Source organism: Pongo pygmaeus, chromosome 12 (assembly GCF_028885625.2).
Source record: "Pongo pygmaeus isolate AG05252 chromosome 12, NHGRI_mPonPyg2-v2.0_pri, whole genome shotgun sequence".
NCBI classification, from domain to species: Eukaryota; Metazoa; Chordata; class Mammalia; order Primates; family Hominidae; genus Pongo; species Pongo pygmaeus.
The window spans coordinates 31,939,431-31,959,057 of NC_072385.2; the positions used below are offsets into that span (position 1 = coordinate 31,939,431).

At 39.5% G+C, this 19,627-nt stretch overlaps 1 protein-coding gene across 5 annotated transcripts in view; it reads right to left on the reverse strand.

Moving 5' to 3' along the window:
- Nucleotides 1–19,627, reverse strand: part of LOC129028924 (mitogen-activated protein kinase kinase kinase kinase 4-like) — a 178,990-nt gene that overhangs the window by 80,336 nt on the left and 79,027 nt on the right. For all 5 annotated transcript variants that reach the window (XM_054474377.2, XM_054474376.2, XM_054474378.2 and 2 more), the window contains exon 3: nt 8,361–8,417. In XM_054474377.2, coding sequence (XP_054330352.1) covers nt 8,361–8,417 — 57 coding nt within the window. The remainder of the gene's footprint in view (nt 1–8,360; nt 8,418–19,627) is intronic.

The window sequence follows — 19,627 nt, forward strand, 5'->3', positions numbered from 1 at the left end:
ATTATTTATGGGCCTCAAATTTATGTTCCTGGGAAAGATGAGCAAAAGGTTAAATCATTGTTAGTAGTTCAGTGACAATTCTAAAAATGAAACCCAGAAATGTACTCACTCCTAACCACTCCAATAATTTTCTTTCCTAGAGGGATGAAATTTAAGTGTGAAAGTAAGTAACAGGTCTTGCTGTTTATTTATGATTAATGTTAGCATCTAAAATGTAAATATTTGTGATTACAAAAGATGAGAATGACATGGAAAATTATAAATATTGCAATAGAAGACTGTTTTCTTGGACAATGAAACCAATAGTGTGTATCTACTATGTTTTCTCCAAGTGCATGGAACTCATGCAACCACCAAAAATGGAACACCCTATTTAATTCATCAAATATTTGAGTGTCTACTACTTACATAACACTGCATCTTGTTAGGTACCACTACTTTAAAACCCAAATACAGAATACCACTGCTATACTCCAGTAGTGAACTGGGAGATGTGGTGTAATAAAAGCAAGTCCAGGACTCTATTGTGACTTTAGACAGGTCAATCACCTCTCTGAATTTCAACTGTTGTCATTCATAAATAAAGTGAAGACTTTTCAACATGAAAAATGTAAAACATCAGAGGCATAAAGCTAACCTAGTCTTAACCTTCCTCTGCTTAGTGACTTATTAAATGGGTTAAAACAGCAAGAGAGAATTTTCGTATTTTTTATTTTTATATTACTCTACACCAAGTGTTCTCAATGGGGCTGATATTGTCCTCAAGAAAATGTACTACTTTTAAGTGTAAAGACATATATACAGTACATAAACATATATACAGTTATATACAGATATATAGTGTATCTGTACTATTAAAATTTCACAGGGAATGATTAGAAGGGCGGGTGCTGTGGCTCATACCTGTAAATCCCAGCACTTTGGGAGGCCAAGACATGAGGATTGCTTGAGCCCAGGAGTTCGAGACCAGCCTGGGCAACACAGTAAAACCCCATCTCTCAAAAAAAAAAAAATTATTATAGGTGGCACACTCCTGTAGTCCCAGCTACTCGGGAGGCTGAGATGGGTGGATCATTTGAGTCTAGGAATTTGAGGTACAATGAGCTAGACTTGTGCCACTGCACTCTAGCTTGGGCAACAGAGTAAGACCTTGTCTCCAAAAAAAAAAAAAAACAAAACACTAAAAGAATGTTTTAAAAAGCTTCATAGGGAGGAGACAGTGAAAAAAACGGAAGGTTGAAAAAAACTGCTGTAATATATGAGGATACAGTGGAACTATTAGTTCTCAAAATCACTATACTTGTTAGTTAAAATAAATCAATAATTAAATAAAATGTAGCTGATTTTAACTGATTTTAAGAGCTTTTCTTCAAGGTCTTGTCTTGTACCAGTACTTAAAAAATAAATAAATAAATAAACTTGTGGCCTTTTATCTATCTACACAAGGCTGAGTAAGGAAACCAACCCAAATTGAGAAGTTAAAATTTAAGATCAAAGATCATTCAAATCAGGTTAAAAGTTGTCTAAGGTAAGAAAATACCAGATGAGGAAATTTAGCATCCCACAAACGTGGCACATTAGTTTTTCTCTCAGTAGCTAAGGGAAAAGCAGAAGATAAGAAGATAAGGAGGGAGGGGGCAGTGCAGGAGGGGGATACAGACTGTCAAAAACTGATGCATTTCTGGCTCACCCTGACGACCCTAAACGATCCTGTGTTAAGTCTGCCAGAGTCATGCAAAGCACAGGGAGAAAGTGCCACCAGCTCCCTAAAACAGAAGAAGCCAGTACCAAGCTGTAAGGCCTGTAGCATTTAGCTGCCCTCTGAGGAATAACAGAATAGAACAATAGGTCCCACAGCCCACAGAGATCTCCCCTTCCCTTCCTTTTGTTCTTATTTTCAGTCTAGACAAGAACAACACATTCATTACATTGTGCTCCCCTCCAAATGAAAAGGGAAAAATTGTTCAGTGTTACATGGCCTTGTGTTATCACTGGAATATGCTTGTTTTACTCCCTTGTACCAGAGCATGAACTCCCTGAGAGCAAGGTGTCCTGACCATGCATGGTCAGAGCTCAGAAGGCATTCAAAAATCTGTCCATCAGAAGTGACATATATTGCTTAGCTTCTTGTATGGCTCTTGCCTTTCCACATATGATGACAGGCAGAGGCCAGATTCTTACTTGGCTGCTCTAGGAAGGGCTTTTACACAGCTTTTACTTCCACATATCCATGGAACATGGCGCTAGGAATACTGGAAGATGCTCAATCTGCCAACTGGCTCCGAAAAGACATCATGCCCAATATCTTCCCATCCCCTAAGTAATATGACAGAATTACCATTCACAGACACTGTAGTCTAACACTAAAAGAGAGCCTGCTCTGACAAATCTGCTAAAAACAAATTTTGAAAAGGAGAAGTGTGGTCAAGATCCATCTATCCTTTAAAGTTCAGATCCAATCAGCTCACTCAACGAGCTTACTTAAAAACCTGATGTTTGAAATGGTTATACTTTCACAAGTATAGTAAGTAGGGAATCAAAGATCCAGGTTCTAATTCCTGCAGTGTCTAATTAGCAATGTATTCCTGAGCAAGAAGTATCAGCGTCTCTGAGCTGCAGTTCTTCACCGACAGACAGAAGGGAGTGGGCTCTTTCTTTCCTAAGGTTCCATTAAAGCAGGGGGTTTCAAACTTGAAGGTGCATTAGAATTTTTTGGAGGGCTCCAATCCAGAGTTTCTGATGCAGTAATCTGGGATGGAACCAGAGGCTGCATTTCTAACAAGTTTTCAAGTACTCGCAGCAGCTGCTGGTCCAATAGCTACATTTTGAGAATCCCCTGCTTTAACAGCATCCTATGCCCGAGTGGCTGAGAAAAAGGACCACATGTTGGAAAGGCCACTGGACAGGCCAGAAGACTAGATTGGATGCAGCTCTGCTACTCAGTGCTGATGCAATGCAGTCAAACATCATTCATTCCAAAGAGCACCGTTTCATCCCCATCTGACATAAAACACCACATAGTAAGTTTGCCTCTGTTCTCTGTGCATTAACCTAAGAAATGTTTGTCCTTGATTTATCCAAAGCAAAGGGCCAAAATAACTTCAGAAAAATCTTAAACTTCTCCCCTCCATGTCTATTTTAAGTAGTAATATTATTATAATACTGTGAACTTTATATTCACTGAACATAAAAATGTGTTGTTTCATTAGGAACCAATATTTTCAGTATAAGAGAAAAAACAAAGAAATACAAGATATACAAGACAGAAGAAATTAAGAAATTCGGGTTTTTGAAAAAATGTATTTCTTAGCTCTGTCTACTCAAAGGGCCTAGAAGCAGTAATACCTCAGTAGCAATGAGCATACTCAACATCCAGATATTAGTCTCCAAATATATTTCCCACTCAACAGAACTAAGGCTCCTCAGAGGAGAGGATTCCATGTCTTGGAAGGTGAGTTTCAAATATCTACTTGTCCCAGAAAACAAGGAAGTACTCAAAAACTAATAGTGGCAGGTCAAAAGGCCACAGACTCCACTGGGGACCCACTGGGGTCATGTCAAAGGCTCTCACTGCCAAATATGGTACAACTTGATTATGTAATAATAACAGCTGTAATTGATGGAAACACATTAAATAAAACCACTCATGTCCACAGGAATATTCAGACAAAGAGAGAAGGGAAGGGGTAGGTAGGAAACTCTTCTACAGACTGTTGTTGACTAATAAATACAAAAGGAAGAACGTAAAATCATCATTTTGCAATAATAACTAACCTAAGCAAGAATCATTAAATGAATGCCAAAGCCATTAGCTGAAAGGTTGCTCATGAACAGAATACGCACACAGTGCAAAATACCACCCTGGAGATAGATTACTTAGGAAATGTAAAACTAATAATAATGCACCCTTATGGTGGAGAACGCTGGCAGTCACCTCCAAGTGACCCAACTTGGCTTCACTAATAATGGGAAGGCTATGAGTAAAGTGGGCTTCACCTAGAACTGACGTACCCCCTGACGTGAGGCAATATGAAGTACCCAATACCACCACTGAGGTGTTCTCGCCAAAAAATATTTAATCTGCATCTAATCAAACCTCTCAACATATTTCCAGTTTACAGGAAATATAGGAGAGAAAGAAACAAGTTAAAGCATAACATGAGGAAACCATCAAATCCAGAATACAGGATACTTTACAAAACAATCTGGCTAAATTCTTACAAAGTCAATTTTCTTTAAAAAAAAATAAAAATAAAAATGGAGGCAGGAAAGTAAAGAGAAACTAACTGCTTAAAAATAAGCGATAAGATAACTACGTATAGTGCATAAACCTGGACTATGATTCAAAAAGAGTTATAAGAACATTCTTGGCACAAGCAAAGATACATGAATGTAGGCTGAACATTAGGTAAAATTTTATGATACGTAGAAGACTGTCTTTAAGACAAGCATGCTCAAGTATTTTCAGGTGAAGTGTCATGGTGATAGCTGTAATTATTTTCAATAACAGTACACACACACAAACAAAATGTTAACAAATGTTGAATATAAGTGAAGAGCTGAGAGTGTTCATTCTTTCAACAGTTGTGGATGTATGAACTTTTTCATAATAAAAAGTTGGGGGACACTATTAAAATGCAAAATAAAATTCTGTTCTCAGAGACAAACCTCACTCAAAGAGTTTATGAACTCCAAGTTGAGAAATCACTGGTAAAAGCAATCATTTGCCTTGCTTTGTTTTGTGCATGTACTTAAGTTATAATATTGTACTATAGTTATGCAAGATTTTATCAGGAAAACTGAATGAACAGTACATGAGACCTCCCTATACATTTTTCTGCAAATCCTCTTTGTCATTATTTAAAGCAAAAACAAAAACCACATTATAGATCTGCTGTCCTAATACCATCCACTTTGAGCACATCCTTAATCTGTTCCTTAAACCCTTCCCAAAACCAATCAGATAAAAGACATGCTTTCCCTAAAAAGAGCCTTTCAAAATCCTAAGGATAGTCAATTCTTAATACAGCTAAAGTACTCACACACAAAATTTGAAGAGAACTTGACATCTCTTGCAAATAAATGCCTCCCCACTTCCAGACCCCTTGGTTTCCTCCATAGTCCCTTGTCACCTCACCCCAGGATGAAATCTGTAATTCTCAGCTGGTTTTGTTTTCCAGATTCACATAATCAAGTAAAGCAAGTGAAGTGGGCCCACATCTTTGCACTGTCTGCAGCCAGCTCCAGAGCTAGATTCATTCAGCCTGCCAACAGCTGACAGCTCGGGAGAAGAGCAGCCACACCTTTCCGTTTCCCACACCTGCTGCAATTCTTGCCTTCTGGGCCTGAGGAATAACTAGTGGCCTGGTAACTGCCTCTCACTTTCACCTAAAGAGTCAGAACAAATCTGTGATTTTTCCCAAAAACAAGTATTTGCACCTTTTTGCTCCTGAGATGAAACTAAGTGGAGGTAAAAAAAAAAAAAAAAAAAAAAAAAACCATGAAGAGTCCTGTTCTCATCAAGAGAACCCGCTCCAACAGCCCCTCCTGCTGCAGTTGGAACCAGAAGCACATGCTGCAAAGTCTCTCTCACTCAGCCTGCTCCCCACTTGCTCCCAGGTCCCAGCCAGGCCAATGCCTACAACTGAACAAGAGGAGCTAAGAGGAGCTTTGACATGCAGGCTTGGCAAGGGCATGTTTTCCAGGCTGCCTGCTATACATGGCCCTCTATCCATAAGCAACACTTACTATGGGCAATGACTGTGCCCCATGCTATAGCAAAGGTCACTGTATGAAAACAGCACACAAGAAACATGGACAATATGGTAAATAGTTGATCGTGTTTGTATTAATACTTATTTGAGGACTCACCATCTGGTTTTCATTTTACCTGAATATATGGGTTTTGCAATAATTGCTTTTAAAGGAGTCCCAAAACTACTTATATCATGCATGTGTCCAACACTGCCTGATTTTTCAGGCAAGAAAATACCTTTTGTACACAACTCAACAAAAGTGGGATACAAAAGCATCCATTATACATATCAGTAAGTATTTTATAGCTATGTTCACAGAAACATGATTGAAAGGAAATACACCGAAGCACTAACAACAGCTATTATAAGGTAGCAGAGGGCCAGACGCGGTGGCTCACACCTGTAATCCCAGCACTTTGGGAGGCTGAGGCGGGTGAATGGCTTGAAGTCAGGAGTTCAAGACCAGCCTGGCCAATATGGTGAAACCCTGTCTTACTAAAATACAAAAATTAGCTGGGGGTGGCAGCGGGAGCCTGTAATCCCAGCTACTACAGAGGCCAAGGCAGGAAAACTGCTTGAACCCAGGAGGTGGAGGTTGCAATGAGCAGAGATTGCACCACAGCACTCCAGCCTGGGTGACAGAGTGAGACTCCATCTCAAAAAATAAGAAGAAGAAAGAAGAAGAAGGAAGAAGGAAGAAGGAAGAAGAAGAAGGAGAAGGAGAAGAAGAAGAAGAAGGAGGAAGAAGAAGAAGGAAGAAAGAAAAAGAAGAAGAAAGGAGGAGGAGGGGAAAGTGGCAGAAGTATAAGGATTTAACTTTTTCTTTATATTTTCCGATATTTTACACTTCATTTTTTTACAGTGATCACATATTGCACACTTATAATCAGAGCCAGGCTTAGGTAAAGAAGAGCTCTACAGAGAAGGCAAACCACATTTAGATTCCATTAGAGATGTGAAAGAGGACGTATCCTGACCGGCCACAACAGCTGTGTCAGGGGAGGCAGCACAGGTTGAATGACACTACAAGAGTGAACTCTCAGTTCGTAAAATTCCAAAAGATTACATTTAAAATTGTATCTACAAGTCTGCCGGTAAAAAAGTCAAAAAGTGTGTTAATAAATATGCAAAGACTGTATTTCCCAGCAACACCACTCCGAACACGGCACCGGCAAGATGCACAGCATTCGGAATGGAGACTTTGGTAGGAAGGTGGTATTGATCATTCCATTCACAAAGAGGGTACTTCATAAATAGCTCAACTACTGTATTTAAATTATAATAAGCAAGAAGTTACTGTTCCTTCAGTAAAAGTTAAAATCATCTTAAAATAATATTTTATTGGAAAGCATCCAATTTCCCACTGAGCTGTACACCGAGATAGGATCACTATAATACAACAGAATAGTCTACATCAGAGTATGTCAAGGAGAATCTTTTGGCCATTCAACTAAGCAACGGTACATTTTCATTTTAAAGTACCCACTATTCTCTTTAACAGAGAAAAGAGAGTGGTCACCTCATAAAATGTCACATCTTCAAATACTTATGGAAGGCTCTATCAGTTGTCCTGTGGTCCAGAGACAACAGTGTTTTCCAATTCTTACTGACAAATACCCATGCTGAAGATGACCATGTTGTCAGAGACCCAGCAGAGAGCAAGGCAAAGGAGGAGATTTTGCTCTCTGGATAGCACACCAGAGATCGGGTTAGCCATTATCTCCCTTGACACACCCCAGACTTGGGGAAATTGTGGCTGCATTTAAAAGTTATCCCAAGTCTCCAATGCTGCTAGTGAACTCTTTCTAGAATCTGTGAAATATGATATTGAATCCCACTCATAACTAGGCAAGTTGGGGCAAACATGAGCATGAAGTAAAATTTCAGATAAAAATAATTTAAAATGAAATGGATTTAGTTCATTATAATCTATTACTATTTTTAAAGAATTTAAATATGGGCTCGTGCATATATTACATGCACACACACGGGCACACGTACACTTACTTTCTGTCTCGGTCACGTTCTCCTCTTTCCCATCTAAAGCTGCACAGTAAATCCTCATGCGACCATTTCAAGAACTATTTTTTGCTACTAAATTTTGCCAACAATCTGCTCAGCATTCTAGCAGATGTTTCTGTTTTCCAACCTCTGGGAACTTGGCTGGGTCTGTTTTCCTCCCCCATGTTAAAAATAAAAGAAATGGCACAAATGTGGCCTAATACCCTAGAGAAGCTTTTCTCCACTCAAAACCCTCAATCTCCCTATTCAAGTGACCTCCATGATCCCTTTTCAAATTTTTTCTTTTCCATTAGAGAAGATGTTTCCAATTATGTCCCATTACGTTGCCAAGGATGACATCACTCAGATGTGTGTGCGTACTGCGTGTGTTTTGAGAAAATGCTACTGCCTTTTAGTTACTTGAAGACCGTGTACTACAATTTAAGCCAACTAGTCCACTGGACCTATGAACCCACAATGTCACAGGAGGGCAATTTGTTCAAGTAATCAGATTTTCCAAACAGAGTAATACTCTATGTTGTTGGGGGAATCTTTGTCTTCCATCTAACAATTTATTTAAAAACGTGTGTGACTCAATCTTACCTCAGTGACATCCATAACTTTGATGGCTGCCAACTGACCCGTTTTAACATGTCGACCCTGAAAAACAGAAAAAATAGATCAAAAATCAGCACCAATTTTTTTGCACAATCATTAGAACAAAATGGCTGAAGTTTCCAACAAATCGTATCTCATCTATACTTATCTCTGACTAACCAAAAGTGATGACGAAATAGTCCTGTGCTCTCCAATATAACAATATGGTTTATAATGAACCACACTTAATAAGCAAGACAATTCGTTGAACAAATGAGTTTTTGATAAACCATCAATTACTTCTTTCCTTCACAGGTTTAATTTACATAACACTATCTCGAAGAAACTTTTTTTTTCTAATAAGGATTTAACTTTTTCTTTATATTTTCCTATATTTCACACTTCTTTCCTTCACAGGTTTAATTTACATAACACTATCTCAAAGAAACTTTTTTTTTCTACAAATCATGTTGGCCATCCTTTCCTTCTTAACTTGCTACAGGAAAAAAAATGACCCCCAAAAAACCCTCTGGACATTTTATTGTCAAAAATGGATAACTGTAATTTCTCCCTGTGTATTCCCAATACCCATTACTTTATTTCACAAGAATTACACTGAAAGTCTTCTTTGAAGCTCTCCTGCAGTCCCAATGTAGGGACTGCAAGAAAGAAACAAGCTAAAGCATAACATGAGGAAACTATCAAACAAATTCATTTTTAAAAATTATTTCCCTCCTCCCACCAATTTCTTTATACACTTCTTTAAAATTCTGAGTTTTTTTTAAGTGTATAAAGAAATTGGGGGGACGAGGGAGATAGGTTTCTTACAGTTCTATTATAATGCCTCACCTAGAATATAAAATCCTATAACCCATTTATATCACTAGATATCAGACATACTTGATATCATTCTCCTTTCACCCAGATAAGGAGTACTGGGTTTAATTACTGTCAGTCTTGTTACTCTCTACCCACTCTTTGCAATGCCCTGCTGGTCATTTCTCAGGCCAGTAGCAAAGAGCATCCAGATATGCTGAGCATGATCTACTTCATGACTTTGTGAGAAATGGTCCTTCTGCAACAGATGTAAAACAGAAAGAACATCCCCATATTTTCCAAAAGCCTGTCCCTCTTGTGTTCTCATGACTTAAAGAGTTGTGAACTTTGAAACTTCAAATCTGAGGAGAGTCTGTGTAGGAACTCAAGTTACAACTTGGACAAAGCAACTCTATGAAAATGACACTGTATTACAACTATGACACTGAGTAACTGTACCTGGGTAAGACACCGCTTGGTGTGCCTCAGGCTCCTATCTATATAAGTGAGATCATAGTAGTGCCCACTTCATAGGGCTTCTGTGTACAATAAATGGGGCACAAAGAACATTGTGTGGCACATGGTCAGTGGTCAAGCACAACCCTGGAACCTTGTTTCCCTATATTAATGATAGCTCCTATAGTTGTGACTGCCAACACAACCTAAAACCAAACGACGATGTTCTTGAACCCAAGGAGAAAGAGTAGAATTTCAGAGGATATAGTATTAAGTGATCCTCTCATACTTTCCAAATAAGCGTACAAAGTTCATCTCCTCGGCAACTAACCAACCTTCAAACCTGTTATTCACCCCCTGCAATGAGTTTATTTCCAAATTACTAAAGCATATTTCTCGCTGACAGAAACCAAATGATGAGGGAAAATGTCACACGCACTGTCCTGGCTTTCCCTCTTTTCAAGAGGGTAAGTATGCTGCATTGGGAATGTGCTAGTAAAATGCTGGGGATGGACGGGTCTTCTGAGTATCTGATATGGTAACACCTAAGATCCCTACAAATCAAGAAAATCCACGGGTCTATGAAAAAGCCTCCTCAGACATTTATAGAGTAGTATCTTTTTTTTTCTTTTTTCAAACAAATCTTAACATAAATAAAGCCATAAAGAGCAACAGAAAATGGTCTATGCTTCCCTCTATGCCTGAACTCAAGACCACAAGTGTGTATCCTCAAGACTTAGTCAGAAAGTGGCACAAAAGCTGAGAACTGTGAATTCACTCAGCATCTGCTTTATAAAAAACATGAGTTTCCCTTACTAAGGGAATAGAGTATCAGGAACTAAAAACTAATCAATTATTTTTGTGATGAGGCCAGACCATGTGACAGCATCAGTCTTCATTATCACTTACTAGGTCTCCAAATTAGATCCATTTTAAATTTAAAACAGAAAATCATCTAAGAATTCTGCCTTCCTCCTTTCAAACAAGACACTGTACCGGGAAAAATTAATCTGGGACCCAGGCAGCTTTGAGCTCTCTTTTCTTGTCCATCACCCCATCACTGTATTTCCTCAGGAAAGTTGCTTAAGTTCTAGGAGTTTCCGACCCCGTGTTCAGGTGCTTTGCCCCCGTTCTAGAGTCAGGCAGGTGGTAGATAAAGTGCAGAGAGTCTATAAGGCCCTAGCCCTAACCCTGACACCCAGTGGGCTCTTGACAGGGATTTATCCTCATTCCACTCCAACAAAGGCCCATGCTGATTTCCTTGCTCCTTTCTCCTTGTAGACTGCAATTGTCTCAAATGTAGTTAATGTAGGCCCATTTCTAATTTTTGAAAGGAATGGCCAATATAAGGGGAGGGAATGGAGTGCTAAAATAATGTACTTCTCTATTTATAAAAAAAAAAAAAAAAAAGGCCGGGTGAAGTGGCTCACGCCTATAATCCCAGAACTTTGGGAGGCCAAGGCAGGTGGATCACCTGCGGTCAGGAGTTCAAGACCAGCCTCACCAACATGGTGAAACCCCGAATCTACTAAAAATACAAAAATTAGCCCAGTGTGGTTGCGTGCACCTGTAATCCCAGCTACTCAGGAGGCTGAGGCAGGAGAATCGCTTGAACCCAGGAGGGTTGCAGTGAGCTGAGATTGTGCCACTGCACTCCAGCCTGGGTGACAGAGCGAGACTCTGTCTCAAAAAAATAAAAAAGCAAACTTCTAAATTTGAAACTAATAGTAATCATCTACCTGCTGAGATGGGTCACCTTTGTGTAAAGGAACCAAAATGGCCAGCAAAATAGTCTTGGGAGAAAAACTAAACCCAGGACTCAATGTACTGAATGTTAATATTCATATAATTGTGTGCTAAGGAAGCTACACCAAGAGTTTTTTAAAGGACAAAAGTTTGCCTGTGATTTATTCAATACTACCCAAGAGGGAATATACTGACTCTCCTCTCAGGGTGGGCTACAAGCTTAAGCCTGCGCTAGCTGGGTGGCCCAACTCACAAGGGAGACCCTTTCCACACCTCTCCTGGCATCTCTTTAGCTACGACACACGACCCTCCTTCGTACCACCTGAAGGGTATTTAAAGAGAAAATGAAAATGCACGTAACCATAAATGGACTGCATTATGCTGGGAACTTAAGGACACAGGAAAAGGCATTACTCACTGATGTTTGGGGCTAGACATCTATTATATCATCCCATTTTGGCCTCTATAATGTTTCTTAAGGGCTGCTTTATCCAGCCTACTCACTGAAGATGAGCAATAAATCATGTTCCTTCACCTAACTCTGGATTACTGGATCACTCTGGACCCACCTGATGTTGGGTCACTCAAACATCTAACCTGTGCATGGAGAGATTTTGAACTTAATATTTAACAGGGTCTTTTTTTTCCCTTGTATCATCCATTCTTTAAATATGCCAGTAAATTACTTGGTCAGTATTAAATATACATACCTAGCATCCATTTATGAATGTTACTCTCTTGTCCTATTATCTACATTTCTTGGGCACAGTATCCCATCCAGGGATAAAATAAATATAAAATGCCAGATGGCAGAGATTAAAGATTCATGCATTGCTTTATTTATACAGTACCATGTAAACATTAATGTGTTTATAAGCCAATTAGTGATTTAAAAGCCCCCAAATACTATTCACATCTATTTTCTCAACGGATCCTAAAAAATCCTATGAGGGCAACAAAGCAGGTCACTAGCCTATTCTACAGATGAGGGACTCTGAATTTTCTTCAGTTATCTGCCCACGATACAATGGCAGCAGGATCCCCTTTCCACAGTGATTTTATATACATACTTCAAGAGAGGGACTCCTACTGTTTCTACTAACTCGTCAAATTTCTATCAAAATATTTTGTTTTCAAAGAAACAGCTTAAGTTACTTCCCCTCTATGCTTTTAAGGGTTAGCAGACATAGCATGATTTAGAATTAAAATTTTTCTTCCAATCAACATCATTTCACGTAGCTTGAATGGCTCAAATAACCAGAGCCGTTATCCCCTTTGATAGAGCAAACTTCTTAGTTTCTGGTTCATTTTTAGTCTTTAAATTTCAGAAAAATGTATGTTTTTTTTTAAGAAGAAAACTCAAACTATTCTTAATAGAGGTCCAAGCTGAAGAAAATGGCCTGATTTTCAACTCTCTTTATGTTTCTAACCAAGTCAAAATTGCCACCTCACACTCGAAAAACCATCGCACTAGAAAACCCATCCCACATGGTTTTAAATGCAGGGCACTATGGCAGCCTATTCGTCTGCCTCTAATGAAATCTGCCCCAGCCCATAGAGAGGAGCCTAGAGGTAGAAGAAACAGCATTCAAAAGGAGGCTTTTAAATCTCAAAAGAAAAAGATGCCGGCCGGGTGCAATGGCTCACACCTGTAATCCCAGCACTTTGGGAGGCCGAGGCAGGTGGATCACTTCAGGTCAGGAGTTCGAAACCAGCCTGGCCAACATGATGAAACTGCATCTCTACTAAAAATACAAAAATTAGCCAGGCATGGTGGCGGGCGCCTATAATCCCAGCTACTCGGGGAGGCTGAGACACGAGAATCACTTGAATCTGGGAGACAGAGGTTGCAGTGAGCCAAGATCATGCCACTGCACTCCAGCCTGGGCGACAGAGCAAGACTCCAACTCAAAAAAAAAAAAAAAAAAAGAAAAAAGAAAAAGAAAGAAAGAAAGAAAAAGATGGCAATGTTCCTATCTTCTCAAATGTTCTACTATCACTAAAGGCTAGGTAACTTCATGCTGCATAATCTTTACCTAAACTCCAATTACCCCTTTAAAACACATTTGATGATTAAATATATTCGTTGAGAGGCAAATTCCATTGGTCTCATCCATATTAAGAGGAACTTTGAGGAGTGAATAAATTTAAGAAATGAAAAATAGAGCCTTCACCTCAAGACTCCAATCTGAAGAGATGGTCTAATACCAACCACTCTATCAAAAAGTTTCAACACTCCTCCAACCTTCTCTCACAGAGCCTTGCTATTAAATGGTGCCACCACCTCACATCCTAGCAAGAAAGTGCACGTGACTCAACAGCACTTTTTCCATTCATAGTGCTTCCTCCCTAAATTTCACCTTTTTCCAGAATCATAAAACTTTTGTACTCATATAGCCTAAGAATAAATAGGAGACAAGGAAAATTTATGATGTTTATGATACTATGTAAGGTAAATAAACACAGAAGTTAGGAATAACAAATGCCTTCGTCCCTAAACAGCCCACAGGGGTGCACGCACACAGCATAAACTCCAGCAAGCATATCCTGTGACACCGGAGAGCATTACAGTCCTCAGGTGGGACTGTAAGAACAGGACACAGGAACCACATTGGCCCTACTCTTAGGGCAGTTAGTGAACAAGCATTTTATATGCATTGTTGTTTACTCCCCACACAACGCAAGTATCATTATGCTCAACTCACAGATGGAGAAACTAAAGCTCAGACGGGGCTAGGTTAACAAGCTCCAGAGTCACACCTAGACTGGTTCTCTATACCAGGCTGTGGACCTGGAACAAAAATGACCACAAATGTCCTATTAACCAACATACATAGGAACTGCCAAGTATACTATTCTGTAACATTTTAATAGATATAATCAAACATGGCAATACAGTAACCAATAATAAAAACTTATTTTCAACCCTTGGCCTTTTTCTTCTTGTGATAAAGAAAGAACATCCCACAGGAATTGTTTAGGGGGCATGAAGGCATGTGTACACACATTCACAAGCCACTCTGGTCCATGGCTTTCTGAAACTTATGTAAGAGACTTTTATTTGTTCCCATCTTTATCTCATCATAAATTAATGCTTCCTTTTATCTGCTGAGTTTAATCTGAAACAAAAATTTCAGAGATTAATTGCCTGAAATTGGCTTTATATTTGCTTAACAGTGAAGCCTATTAATGCACATCTCAGTAACCTGAAGACTACCTTTAACCAGTGCTCAGGACATGCCCCACACTGCTGAGTAGATAAAACACAGCAACCTGCCTGCAGGGAGCTTATAATTTAAAGAGGTGTTTAAACACACACACACACACACACACACACACACACACACACACACACACACACGAAGAGCATCACAGAGAAATACCATGCCCTAGAGTAGAAACACTTAGGAAAGACGACAGTGTGAAACCAATTGCTCTGCTTTCATAGGATGTGCAAAAGCAGCTGTTCAGGAAGGACACACCACTATGGGGCTAGTGGTGTGGACCCACCATGGAGGATGAGGCTGAGCCTTCAAGGATGCCTGGATGGCACTGAAGAGCATCAAAGGACAGAACATGGATATCTCAAGATGTGAGCTGCAAACAATCCTTTCCAAATCCCAGAAGGGGACAGGTTTGAGTTAGCAACTGGCCAGGAAAAAAAGGGTGAGCACAATGATTCCCCCCAAGACTAGAAGCTGTGTCACAAAACCATGTCACACCTCTGCAGACATGCAAGGATGAGAGAAGTTTGTCATACACTGCACATCTATAAGACGCCAGTCTCCCTCACTAAATCAAAAGAGAAGATTCCATGGTGGTGTGACGTGTACCTGCAACAGAAGAGAGAAGACCTGCCTGCTTCTCATTCCCAACCAACTGGGAAGCTTTGTTTCTTGATATTTGTTCATTGACTTTTTAGTGGTGTGCTGTTGGTTTGGGAGTGTTAATATTTTGGATTTAAGAGATTTACTGGGGGTAAAGTATGTTGCGTTTTTCTATTAGGCATGTCAATTTCAGTAACAAAAATCACTCCCTTTCACCTGTGACATGCAGACTTCCAGGCTCTATCCCAGGCCATAAGAACTGTGTAACTGGGGTATAGGAATCCACGCCTTTTTAAACTAGCATTCTAGTGATTTCTTACACACTCTGAAGTTTGGGAATTACTTCTTCAAGATTATAAGAAAAGTCGCAAACTCAAGTTCTCTTTCCCCTTTCAGACTTCCATAGTATTTATTACCATTATATACGCAACTTACTGTCTTAGCTGGGGGTTTGGTGTGTGAAAGTTAGATTCATAACAAGTAAATTCTAATTCTAACAAATATCCTTTTTTTTTCCCCCAGAAAAACACATAGCTTATGTTCTGAAATGTCCAAGAATTGAAAGGACAGGCAAGCCTACTTCAACAAAATAGGTGATTTTACAGCTTAGAAAGAAATCTCAGAGAGCTAGAAGGACACTCAACTAGTAGCTAAGCCAAACCTGGTCTGTCCATTCTCTCCCCAGAATATCTCATCCACACCATCCACAGTTCAACTTGACAATTCCAACCTACTCCCCTTCCCGAATTTTCTTATTTTTACTAGCAAATATGGAAGCCTATGTGACTATGAGCTGAACGGCATGAGTACAGCACTGGGAAATCTACGGACCACTCTTTCCATATCCATCCACCCAAAAGGCAAAGACCAGCTTGATTGGTTGGGCACTGTAAACCCCAAAACCACAGGCCTCACTCATAGGTGTTCTTTTCCAAAAAGCGTCTGCAAAAAATCCAAAATTACCAAAGTGGGAGAGCATATTACCCAGACAGCTCTCCAGGAGCCATCTAAGATAAGAAAGCATGTAATTAACCTGAGACAGCTCAGAGTACTTCAGGAAACATCTCGGTCTTCTAAACATCTCCTGGTTGGTACTAGATCATCCCTTCAGACTGGAGTCCTAATAGAGCAGGAGTAAGGAAACATGAGCCCACAGATCCACTGCAGTTCTCATCACGTGCCTCCAGACCCCAAACCAAGCCTAACGTGAGAGGGCTCCTATTTGTGCACGTTTCATCCTCATAACTACTATTTCTTATCTACTTCTCCCTTCCTTCTGTGATCAGGGCTGCAGATGAGCAGGCAGGCAAAGAAAGCACATGAATATGTCAGTGCTATCAGTTGGGACTTTCCAATTAATAAGACAGTGCTTCCATTCTCTAAAGACCTTAAAATCAATATAGAATTATTCCTTTCTTAGGTCGCAGCTACCTTATCTGAAACAACACTCCCTTTAAAGAAAATTATACCTCAATTGCAGGGAATGTGTAGACTTCTATTAAGAATGAAACAGTCAAAATAGACAATATGGTAAGACTTTACCTAATGCCACCACCCACTCCCTAATAAATGAGTCATTTTGCATAGCTGCGTTAGCAGATAACTAAAAGTAAAATAAATTATGCACCGCATCTTTTTTCTTTAAGGAGCCAATCTGGATGGAAATCTTTCTAAACCCTGAATTCTTGAGCACATTAAAGGTACTTTTCTTAATGGCCCAGGGAAATCATTATGAACACTAATTACTATCCATTCTTTGCAATTAAGGGATAGCCTCCAGGAATATTACGTCAGGCAGTAATATTCTGACTCCAACAAAGAAAGGGCTCAGTCATCTGGGCTCTGCATGCTTGTTCAGTCATTTACAGCTGTGTGCTGTGTTCTAGGACAGATGGCAGGTGGGGGGACCAGACAGCAAGCTCGGTTCCAGTTCGAGGAGCTATCACTGTAGTAAAAATCACCTCTATGTTAGAGAAGTGGAGACAATTTAAATGAACAGATAATGAAGGGTGCAAGAGAAGAAATCCAGTCATGAGAGTTTATGAGTAATTCTTTCAAAAAGGGTGCTATGGTTTGAATATCCCCGAAGTCCATGTGTTGAAAACTTGATTACCAATGCAACAGTGTTGGGAGCTGGGGCCTCATGAGAGGTGGAAGGCCAGGAGGGAGGAGTAAAAAGGTTAGTCTAAGAGAGTGGGTTAGTTATGTCCAGAGCAAGTTTATTATAAAAGGGGAAGTTCAGTCCCCTTCCCCCTCCCTCTCACCATGCGATGCCTTCCACATTATGATGCAGCAAAAAGGCCCTCACCAGACATCAGATGCCAGCCCCTCGACCTTTGGCTTCTCACCCTCCAGAGTCATGAGCCAATAAATTCCTGTTCATTTGAAGTACTCAGTCTGTGGTGGTCTACTACAGCGGCACAAAATGGACTAAGACAAAGGGGGAGGGAAGATCTGGCTGGGCAGTGGGTCAGGTGGGGAAAACGGGCAGAAGAGTTTTAGAGGCATCTGGTAAAGATGGATTAAAAAGGATAGCGCCCCTTCCAAGGGTGGTAACAGCCTTGCAGTCTCTACTACAACATCAAGTGTGAGGAACTAAGTTTGAAGAGGGAGACTGGCAACTAAAAAATCATCAACTAAAGGGTCCGAAAAAAGGATTAGCACATGCTTTCTTTCATCAACAGTCAAAGGGCACTGACAAGTCTTCATGTCAGAGCACCTAAAATAATGGAGATTTCAGATTCTACAAGCAGCTATCACTAGTATTTACCACACATATGCAGCTGCTCTTTGCTCACTTGAAAAACCTAACTGGCTAAAGACCCAGTAATTTTTGTGTAATAGCAAGAAAAATGTCCCATTTTTTACTATAGGCAAACTTACATATAAAGTTATTCGTTTATTTTAGCCACTAAAAAAATATAATATTCAACAGCCAAGTAATTAGTCAATATGGTAATACAAACCATGAAATTCAATCATATGACTCTGTCAAGATACGTTAAAAATACTCTACTCTTGGAGAAAATTTAATTCAGCACTAAATAAAAGATCACTAACTGACCAATGAGAAAGGGAGCTCCTCCCAGGTGGCAATCCAATGGACTATGCCTCTTAGTGACTAAGTGGGGAACCCAGGTTACACAAGAAAAACACACCTTGTAAAGCTAGGGCAGATGTAGTACTGGAACCCAAGAGTCTATGATTTCATATGACATCAGAAGACATCATACACAAAATAACTGAGTAGATTTTAATAAAAAGCTTGTTTATTACAATGGCTAGGCATTTATCCAGAACAAAAGACAAAACACAGAATTATGTGGGGTCCCCTTCCTCAATCCCAAGAAGTTTCTCTACATTTCTCCCATGTGACTTCACAGTACACTTGATTTCTCATAATTATATCCACAGTATAACTTCAATATTGAAATATCACTTCAAGCATCACTAAAGCACTCAAACTGAACTCTTCTCATTGGCTTAGAGAAAAAAATTGAAAGTTTCATACACAAGTCAAAAGGCAAGAGATAAAGGGGTGAAAGAGATTCAGATTCCATTCTGGGCTCCTTATCCACCCATGGTCCCTTCCACTCACTACCAACTCAACCTTCAATTAAGGTTTCAAACTGATTCTTAACTTCTTTCTCAGCACTTCAAGAAGCTAACTCTAAAATACACTGCCCTTGAACCTACGTATATGTACACTATTCATATAAAGTCAACTGTAAGCAGCTTTGTGTGTCCCCGAACTATTGTAAAAACAAATATAATCTGGTTTCTGAACCTAAACTACTTTTGTTGTTGTGTTGCAGCCAGAAGCACGGTTTAGAAGACATATTCCTTTCCTGCACGTGGTCTCTGACAACAGCATTAGCTTTCCTTCTGGTATTCAAAGTCTGTACACAGCTCTTAATTTGCCTATGCTGTATATTCATATTTTACTCACTACCCATAACTGTATTGTCTCTCCTTTAAGAAAAAAAAAAGAGGTGAAAGAGAAACCCCACCTTTCGAGTTTTCTTTTGAGGTTACATGTGATAGTATCCCTTACCAGAAATAATGCACCCATGCCATCAACTCAGGTTTCCAAAGCCAGAGCACTCTCATGCAAACTCATACCATGTCCATCTAAAATTTATCTTGACAAAATTAAAAGAAAAAAAATGGAGATAGAAAGAGCTCTTGTCTCGGCATGTGAAATAGAAAACTCCCTCCTCAAAGCATCATCTTTTGGTAAAAATCATCAGTTACAAGTAACCATATTATTAAAACAGATGAGTTTTCCTCAGTGTTATATAACCATTTCTTTTTGAGTTGTACTCTCAACCCATCATAGCTTTCTCAGTATAAGAATCACAATGAAAGACCATGAATAAGTAAATAAAAGGGCAGTTTTATAGCTTTACTAAGGCTTAAATAGATCTA